The 10154-nt window shown below is 39.9% G+C and overlaps 1 protein-coding gene across 1 annotated transcript; it reads left to right on the forward strand.

The window, feature by feature from the left end:
- The first annotated feature begins 2121 nt into the window (after window positions 1–2121).
- On the forward strand, window positions 2122–4052 carry LOC146364260 (zinc finger MYM-type protein 1-like). Its single transcript, XM_084916768.1, has one exon. It carries the CDS (start codon window positions 2133–2135, stop codon window positions 4050–4052), a length of 1920 nt encoding a protein of 639 aa, XP_084772894.1. The 5' UTR covers window positions 2122–2132.
- Window positions 4053–10154: the final 6102 nt, after the last annotated feature.

Consider the following 10154-nt stretch of genomic DNA (forward strand, 5'->3'; position numbering starts at 1 on the left):
CTTTTGCCCTCAGTCCAAAAAAGTGCCCTTTTGAAAGACGTGATTTTTTTTTTTTTAAAGCTGCGCGATTTAAAAAGGTGTGAAAATAATGGCTTGATTTGTGCCCCTTCTTCAAAGACACCCGAACCCTGTTGCTTTTTCACTGTCACCGTGTCACGTGAACACGCTTGCAGTTCATTTGTTGTGAGGCGTGTAGCAGCGGCATGACATAGGACTACTTGGAGTAGGCATAGTAGGCTAACTATAGCGACTGGGAGCCACGGCGGACAACACGACAGCTCTTTCCCTTCCCAACCAGTCAGGTAACCCATGAATCGAGTGAAATTATTCTGTTTGCCCTCTAAGACCAACCTGCAATTGTTTTGTTGTGAAGTAGCCTGTCAGAAACTGCACATGACAAACTTTGCCAGCTTGCCCCCTCCATCCATCCATATGGATAAACAAAAAAAGGACACATTTAAAATGTAACCTAAACCATTTAGGCAACCCCACTCTCCATCAATTCCGACCTTTTTGCATACACTATTGAAAATATCACGTTATGCTATAGGCTACATGCCGTTAGGCAGAGGGCTCTTTTGAGCCCATTTTTCGTTACAAATTTTAGGATGATCTCACGGAAATCTGTGAATAAATACAAAGTTTTCAAACTGAAGTCAGTGACGGGAAGACATCACACTTTTTAGAGATGGAACTGCAGAAAAACCTAAAACCTTGACATAATTATGAATAATAGAATTATGGACGTTTCTCCGTTTTTGTGGATTAGCCTTTCCATAACTAACGTCAACTACTGTCCTACTTTGGTAAGATTGAAATTAATGTCTTTGACTGTCTTTAGTAGGTGTCTCCTGTGAGAAAGTTAGAACACCGTCCAACTGTCTAAAGATGCAGTCTTTAGCCTAACTGGTTGTTACTGACTCAGCGATGCTCGCAGACATTTACGCACTGTGTTGTGACCTGATTGTGACAGAACAGTGACGTTGTTATTGGTAGTTTGAAGGGTACGGTGTTGGGGGTGGTGCATGTTAAAAGTTTTGAGAAGCACTGGTTAGACATGTTAATTTTTTTTGGTGTAACATATTGGCAACATTAACACATTAATTTGCTAAAGGAAAAATAGGCAGTTCCCAATTGCCTGTGAAAACGACCATTCTGCCCTGTTCTTGTAATGACCACAGTCAGTTTTATTCGTTCTCATACATTTTGGTCTATTTATTTACTAATTTCAGCAAGCATAATGCCTAGGAAAGAGAGGCTGAGAAAGGAGAAAGAAAGGGATCTACAACAGGCAGCCCAGGGAAGCAGTTCTCTGCTCTCCTGGATGAAAGCAAAGGAAAATGAAGATGAAAGGTCAGAGTCAAGGGCAGAGTCAGGTTCTATTTTAATGTTTTAATGTAACCTGCTCCTTGCAGTTAATTCTATTGAAAAATCTTAAAAGCTGTTCACACTTAGTTTTTAATGAACTTAATCAGCAGGCATTGAGCTAACTATTATTTTGTACCTACGAAAGTTATTTCTATGTTACAAGACTTGCAGTATGGGTTATTATTAAAACTATCTGTTTAAGCTTATTATTATGATAAATAATAATACTATTATTATTATTATTGTTCCATTGTAGTCAGTCACAGCAGGGAAGCAGCTCTATGCCATCTACCAGCATAGCAGAAGAGGGAGATATAGAAACAGATGAAGCCGCGACCAATGCAGCAACAGGTTCAGTTAGGCCTACAGACACTGATGTAGTGCTCTCTGAAGACCACAATGAGGAAGATCAGATCGATCACATAATGTCAAAGTTAGCAGCTTTACAATACCCAACAGATCCAACACACATCCATACATTTAAAATAAAGCGCAATGACAGATACGTTTCAATGTGCTGCAATGTGGGCCCATGTCAGCCTGATATACCTTACCCAAAAACTGAGGGGAGATCATTCCAGAAACAGTGGTTTTCTGCTAATGTGTGGCTGGAATACTCACCCACTGCTAATTCAATGCATTGTTTTAGTTGTCGGCTTTTCCTCTCGGATGAAAAATATAAAAGCAGAACAGCCTGGACAACTGATGGCATCAGAAAGTGGAGTACTGCTCTTGAAAAAATCAAATAACACTCCAGCGCAGAGATGCACATGACAAGCATGGTTAGATGGATCAATTTCCAGAAAAAGGCCCTTCAGTCTGCATTTGATGTTTCAGACGTAAAAGGGGTGGAAGTTAGAGAGCGAGAGAGGCAGACAAACAAAGAAATCCTGACAAGATTAATTGACCTAACAGTGTATCTTGCACGTCAGGGACAAGCATTCCGAGGTCATGATGAGAGTGAGTCCAGTGATAACCGTGGCAATTTTCGTGAATTAGTCAATGTATTTTCCCGCTACGATAGTGTGCTGAAAATGCATTTGGAAAAAATTGCCACAGTTAAAGCCACCAAGACAAGGCCCCAGGTGTCACTGCTTTCCAACAGAAGTCAAAATGACATCATTGCAGCACTAGGAACTTACATCAGGAAGGAGATACAACGTGAAATAAAAGAGGCTGAAATGTATTCCATTCTACTTGATGAAACCTCTGATGTTTCACACAAAGAGCAAGTGTCATTTGTTGTGCGATATTTTCATCATATGCAAATAAAGGAGAGATTCATCGAAGTGTGCAATGTTGATACAACTACAGGCCAGGAGCTGGAGAATACAGTGTTCTTGCTTCTGCAAAAGAATGGCCTAGAGATGAAGAACATGTATGGTCAAGGCTATGATGGAGCAGCCAACATGAGTGGCATGTATAAAGGTCTCCAAGCTAGAATCCGTGCACACAATGAGAAGGCCCTCTATGTGCACTGCAAAGCCCATTGCCTCAATTTGGTACTAGTGGAGGCATCAAAGTCCAGCAAGCATTTTGTGACATTTTTCAACTTGGTGGAGAAATTGTATGCCTTTTGCTCAGGCTCCCCAAAGCGTCATGCTGCCTTGGTCAAATTTCAGGAGTCTCTCTTTCCTGGACAACGTGTTATGGAGCTCCAGCAGCTGTCAGATACTCGATGGGCTTGCAGGGAAAAAGCACTGAAGGCACTTCAGAGAAATTTGAAAGCCATTTTGATGCTCCTTGATGACATCAGTGACAGTGACCCACCTAACCTGGCCCAAGGTGATGCTCAGATGTACAGAAATGCCATTAATTTTATGTTCATTCTCTGCATGGAAATCACCACACCAGTATTCGAAGTCACTGCTTTGGCATCAGATTCTCTGCAGGAAGAAGGGTTGGACCATTCCACTGCCTACAAGGTAATTGATGGTGTGCTTCACACATTGCAAACCATGAGGTCTGAGGAGAAATTTGGAGAGATATTTAGATGTGCATCAGAGAAGGCAGAGAGTTTCAACATTCCAGTACCTACCGTGGTGCCTGGTCAGGAGAGAAAGCGGAAAGTTCCAGTGCGTTTCCAACACAGCACCACAGTGTCTCAAGTAGGTGCTCAGTTTGAGTCAGTGGAGGCATATTTCAGGAGTGGTGTATATTTCACCTTTCTGGACATCATGACTGGGGAACTGAACAGGAGGTTCAAAGGGGACAATACTGGAAGCCCAACGGCCAGAATCATTCAGTCCTTCCAGCCCTTAACTGTGCATGCTAACTGGGTAGGCCCACCAAACCCAGAAGCCATTGAAGCTGTCCACATCCTCTGTGAATTCTATGGAGAAGATGAGGACCAGCTCAAAACAGAATTAAAGGTCTTCCACTCCAGCTTTAGTTCAAAAGACCTCAGAGAAATATTTCTGATACTGAGGGAAAACAAGGGCCAGCTGATCTTTCCTGCCTTTGTCAAAATGATTCAGATCTACGCAACACTACCAGTGACAACTGCGACAGTTGAAAGATCCTTTTCAAAGCTAAAAATAATCAAAAATAAACTAAGAAGTTTGTGTGGAGAAGAAAGGTTGTCTGATCTCCTCTTGTTGGCCATTGAGAAAGATGTGGAGATCAATTACAACGAGGTCATCAACATCTACAAAGACATGGCACCAAGAAGGATGCTTCTTTAGAGCAGTACACTCCATTTAATGGACACTTGAGAATATGTATGTATATAGTTTAGAGTTGGATACAGATTTTATCTTTTTGTGGTGTGATTTTTGATTTTTAGAGAATGTTTTGAAATAAAAGTCAAATTGCATTGAACCTGTGCGATTTTTTTATTATAAAAAGAAAAGGTTTTCCACATATGCAAAAAGTGCCCTTTTTTCCCCCTGGAGCACTTGCCCCCCAAAATGTCTGTGCACGCCACTGACCTGTAAGATGAATTAAAAAATGCTTTAAAAAGCACCAACACCACAAACATATTCAAAATGTTCAATTCAGTGAATCAAATGAGCTCATTTAGAAGATTTTGTTGGCGTTAGTGCCCCGCAAAGTGGTCACACTCATAATAGAAATAACCTTGAATTGTTAAGATAGCTTAAACATGTGACTTAAACTAATTGACATTTTTAGGAAGAGCAGTTTATTTACTTTTTAACGTGAGTATCTAATCAGCCAATCATAGGGCAGCAACTTAATATAGACTGAGAATCAAAACATGGGAAGAAAAGTTATTTAAGTTATTTTGAACATGGCATATGTTTTTGGTGCCAGACAGACTAGTCTGGGTAATTCAGAAACTGCTGATCCACTTTTATTTTCCTGCACAGCCATCACTGGGGCTTGCTAGATGAAAAAATGGAGAGAAAATATCCACTAAGTAGGGGATCTCTTGGTGAAAATCCCTTATTGATGCCAGAAGCCAGATGAAAATGGGCATTCTGGTTTGAACTAACAGGAAGAGAACAGCAACTCAAATAACTATTTTTTACAGCCACGGTATACAGAAATGCATTTCTGGATGCTGATCACATCAAATCGCGAAGCAGATGGGCTACATCAACAGAAGACCACACTTGTCAGCTAAGAACAGGAAACTGAAGCTACAACTCACACAGGCTCACCAAAATTATATAATAGAAGATTGGAAAAATTTTGCAAGGTCTGAGGAGTTTAATTTTCTGCTGAGACATTTACATAACAGGGTTGGAATTAGTCCCAAACAACAAGGATGTCTCCATCCTGTGGTAATTGAGTGGTGTGGGGAATCTATTATTTGGGTCCGTTGGTACTAACTGAGCATTGTTAAAACACAACAGCCACTTGAGTTTCATTGTTGACCATGACCATCCCTTTATGACTTGATGACAGTGTCCCCATTTTTTTTATGGCTGCTTCCAGCAAGTAAACAAACAATATCACAAACCTTGAATCATCTAAAACTGGTGTCTTCATCTTGACAATGAGTACTCAAACGATCTGGTTCACTAACTGTTATGAGAAACCAAAGAAAAGACCAGACCAAAGTAAACTGGATGATAATACAACAAAAATCAGATGTACAACATAAAAAGTCCTAAAAACTCTACTATAAAAATCACAAATCAGCATTCTTACACATGCAGCATACACACACACAGTTCTATAGTTACTTAAACACCAGTTAGAATAGTAAATAAATAATAGTGATAAATCCAAAAATTGCAGTGTAGTATCTACAAGGTGTGTGGTTTCAGTGCTGAGTTCGGTGTGGTGATAGCTTTGGGGTGAAAACTGTTCATCTGTCTTGTTTTTGATGCTCTGATGGACCTGTATCTCTTCTCTGAGGGAAGAAGTTCAAAGAATTTGTGTACTGGGTGGTCTGAGTCTCTTATGATGCTGGATGCCTTCCATGGGCATCAGGGGGCATAGATGTCTTACAGTAGGGAGATATATGTGTGTGATCTTCTTTGTTGCTCCTATAACTAGGACTCTTTCTCAGCTACTGCGCTATTGCTATACCCAGTGTTGGGGAGTAGCGGAATACATGTACCGCCATTATGAATAGGGCTTTGGAGTCGACGTCACGCCGCAATGCATTGTGGGAGCGCGGCACCATTTTCGGGGTCTACGAATCAAAACAAACACACTGTGTTGGATTGACGATTACAAGATGCTTAAAAGCAGCTCAAAAGAGAATGGACTGTTTAGAGACCGATTTCGTTCAGAGGCGAAGCGGCGGTACTTGCAGAAAATAGCGTGCATTGGAAATGTGGACCCGTATGAAATACGGCCGTGGAGTAGAAACCCTGAAGACCAACTGCTATTGACGTAGCCTGACATATTTTCGTACCTTATCTGTGGAGTCAGCGCGTACAAGTCGTCATTCAAACAAAGGTAAGTCAGCTCGAGTACTGCGTGTGAAATGCGTTTGATTTCCCTGCAAACATTCAGATTAGTGCAGCATAAATTCATTCATGAGGGGAAATTACAGTGAGAACATGTGGAGGCTGTTAGAGGGATAACACAGTGATTTCAGTGCATTGATGTGACATTGTCCTGAAGGATTTAGTTATTCTTTATGGTTAAAGAAATTGCAATGATTTATTCATATTTATTATAAATAATTCTAATTATACATCTTGCTTCCATATTTGTATCTTGTGTCACTAAAAATAAATTTTATTTTAATTTTATACATTGATTAATGACCTGCAGAATCTCCTCATCATATTAAGTGATTCATAACTGTCACTTTATGCTTTCTCCATCTCTAAAGTGATGACATCCTTGCATTACATACTTTAGGTTCATTTTCTGCAGGCAGGTTTCTGACAGAGAACAGGCAGATTTACACTATAACATGCAGCGTTCTATAGATGGACACATAAAGAAATGAAAAATTACATGTATGTGCTAACTTTCTAAACACTTTGTTACATTTATGATAAAGTAGATAAAACACATTTGTGTTGGCCTTGGCTCATAGTTCTTGTCTTTAAATGAACTTTGTGTGTGTTTCAGGTACTGCACTCTCAAAGACTGAATGAACCAGCATTGCAGCCATGGGTCACTGTGAGCATCACAGGGAAGGTTGAAGCCGCCCACTGCACCTGTAAGGCCGGAGTCGCGGAGACCTGCACCTACGTCACTGCTCTTCTGTTTAATGTAGAAGCAACAGTGTTGATCTGTGGCACAAGGACTGTTACAGATGAACCTGCATACTGGGTTTTGCTGGGTAATGTGACCAAGATACAGTCAGTGGTTGGCCATAAGATAGACTTCTCCTCTTCAGCTGCCCAAAAAAAGGCTCTTGAACAAAACATAAACAGACCATCCGTATTGAAAGGTCAAAGGAGCCGTCCTCAAAAAAGAAAAATCCCACCTGCTACTGTGGAGGAGTTGCCACTGCTAATAATGCCGTAATGTTTTATCTAGGGGTCTAGATTTATGCCTGTAGTGCACTGCCGTGTAAATAATTTGCATTTACTGAATATATACTGACTGAGTATCACTGTTCAAAAATTGAATGAAGAAACAAACTAATTTTTGCCTCTTTTTTTTTTTATTAAAACCACTTTATAGAACATCACATCAGTTACAATGTAGAATCCATATCATTTATAGTTTACAAATGACAAAATGTTTACATAAAATCATGACAGTGTTTACATGATATCACCCACTACTAACATTACTTTATTTACTGTATCTTTTGAAAAAATACCGCTATTTATACAGCACAAGACTTAAGAATATTTAACAGGTGCAAGTTTCATTTTTCCCTGCTTTTATTATCGCACTGTTCACCAAACGCAGCAAACCTTCACCATCTTATCCAGAAGGGTCACCTCTTCACCCTCACATGGAAGAAGTAATCTGATTGGCATGGTGGTATGTTTGAAGCAGGTCCCTTGTGTAGCGCTGGAACCCAGTCATGATGTTTCATCCATTTCATAGGCTGGTTTGCTGCAATAATGCCAAATAATTAGCAACTCTATAAATAGAAGGTAGTTCTGCAAAATCACTCAGTAGGATGTTTGTTCTAATTTGCTATGAGCTCAGAGCGCATCGAAAATAAAACTAATAGGCTATAAAGAGTGATATGAACATATTTAGAACTTACCGGAATGAAAATGTCCGGAGCACCAACAGATATTTGGAGATGGAAGAGAACTGGATATCAGCTCGTCTCACAGCTGCTATCCAGGCTACACGCCTTCGTTTGGTAACATCGATACACGAGCTGCCTCATGTTGCTTCCAGGTTGGGAAAGAATGAAAAAGATAAACCATTTTCAAGCTTATTCTCTTGCCAGTCGTGCGATCGAACATTGCAGCCGACCACACAGCAAGAACAAACCATGGCTGTTGTGTGTGCCTTAGACCCCCAAAATGGCGGATTGGGCCAAAATCCTTTCCACGCCCACCCCCGTGACATCACGCTCCAAAGCCCTATTTAAAATACAAATTATGAGTGACTGTATTGTTACAGTTACCGTTTAAAATGGTGGTATTCAGAATACAGTTACTTTGATGAAATAAATGGATTACACAGCGGTATTTTCATGTTTCATATGTTAGACTATGCTCTCTCTATTTTTGGTAATTCCACGCCAGTGGAAACCCAAACAAAACACGCATTAAGAGGCTCTAATGCCTGTGTCTCAATCTCGCGGCCCATGTCACCTCTACTTGCAGCCCGCATAATGATGTGAAGAAATATTTTTAAAAAATTATTCAAAACGTTACTTAATATGAAGGCAATAGGTAAAGTGTTACAGGCATAGCCCTAAAGAATGTAGCATCATGGGCAGTGTAGTCCGTGCTGCAGGGAGAATGGACTGCCATACCCATTATGTGTCAGTGAGCGCGAGGGAGGGAGAAAAAGGAAAAGTACGAGTTGTCACCGAGCAGAAATGGGAGATGGAAGCATGTAAATAACATAATAACAACTGCAGCCAAAAGGAGTGCCTGACGAGCCCAGTAAGCTGTAAGTAAGCTATTAAGACTCGACTGTACACTGTGTTCGTGTTTTCCTCCGAAACAATAAGTTCCGTTGGAGCAGCCTTTCAACGCCTCTCTCTGTCTCTCGCTAGCAAAGTTGACCAAGACAATAAAGTAAAGCTAGTTTTCGGCTACAAGCCCGACACGGAACCCAACGTATTAGCCAGAGGTCCCTTTACTACGGTTCGGAGCCGCGGACCTGTTTCCCATATGGAAAAGAAATAGTAAAAACTCATAAAAGACTTGCATAAGATGTGGCCTACTTCATATAGTGAATCATATTTGGCTTATATGATTTTCTCATGAAAGTGGCCACTTTCTCTTTACTTTTATATATTGTTTTAGTAAGTATCCAAAACATACAAGTTTCATTTATATAATTTTTCAAGGGATCATATATCTGTTTTCACTCTTGTATGCTTTTCATACAAATTTCACACAAGACAGATACAAACTTTATAAGATTTATATATATCTTTTCCATATGGGTTTATATACGCACGAAATAGTTTTCTATAAGAGATCACTGCAAAAAGTGCAGCCTTGCCTAATGTCCACCCTACTGTTACTCATTTTATATTAAGATTTAAAAATCTAGTTGGAATTGGTATGGCGAGTAACCTTCAGTAATAGTAATAAATCACACAGCCATAGTAAAATCACATAGTTGTAAAAAGCATGATAATATATAAAGTAATCAAAAGTATTCAGAATACATTACTCTCATTGAGTAACATAACGGAATACATTACGAAATACATTTTGGGGCATGTATTCTGTAATCTGTAGTGGAATACATTTTAAAAGTAACCTTCTGAACACCGGCTGTACCACATGAGTATTCTGTAGGTCAAGACTAGGGATGGGTATCGTTTAGGTTTTATCCGATACCAGTACCAAACCAGTACTTTTGAAACGGTGCCGGTGCTTAAACGGTGGTCAAACCGGTGCTTAAAGAATGGAGAACACAAACTTTGTCCAAAAACCTCTCATGTTCAGCTGTTTTTTTTGTAAAAAGATAACAATGTTAGCCTTTTCTGCAGCTATGGGGCATATATGGTATCACTCTTGGCTGGAAGCAGTGCTTAAACAATGGAAAAAACATAAACTTTGTCCAAAAACCTCTCATGTTTAGCTGTTTTCCACTTTTTCTTTGGTCATTTTAGCCTTTTTGGCCAGGGTGAAGGGAGTATCTGCCATCAAACAAGAAGACAGCCGCATGTAACTACAACGGTGTTTGCTAGTTCACCTTACATGCATTAATGTAATAACGTGGTTAGCCTACTCAACGTAAATTACACA

The sequence above is a fragment of the Perissodus microlepis genome, chromosome 20 (assembly GCF_051167445.1).
Source record: "Perissodus microlepis isolate ML-2025 ecotype Zambia chromosome 20, ASM5116744v1, whole genome shotgun sequence".
NCBI lineage: Eukaryota > Metazoa > Chordata > Actinopteri > Cichliformes > Cichlidae > Perissodus > Perissodus microlepis.

Coding starts and splice junctions, on each gene's coding strand:
- LOC146364260 (XM_084916768.1), top strand. CDS start 2,133: ATGCACATGACAAGCATGGTTAGATGGATCAATTTCCAGAAAAAGGCC.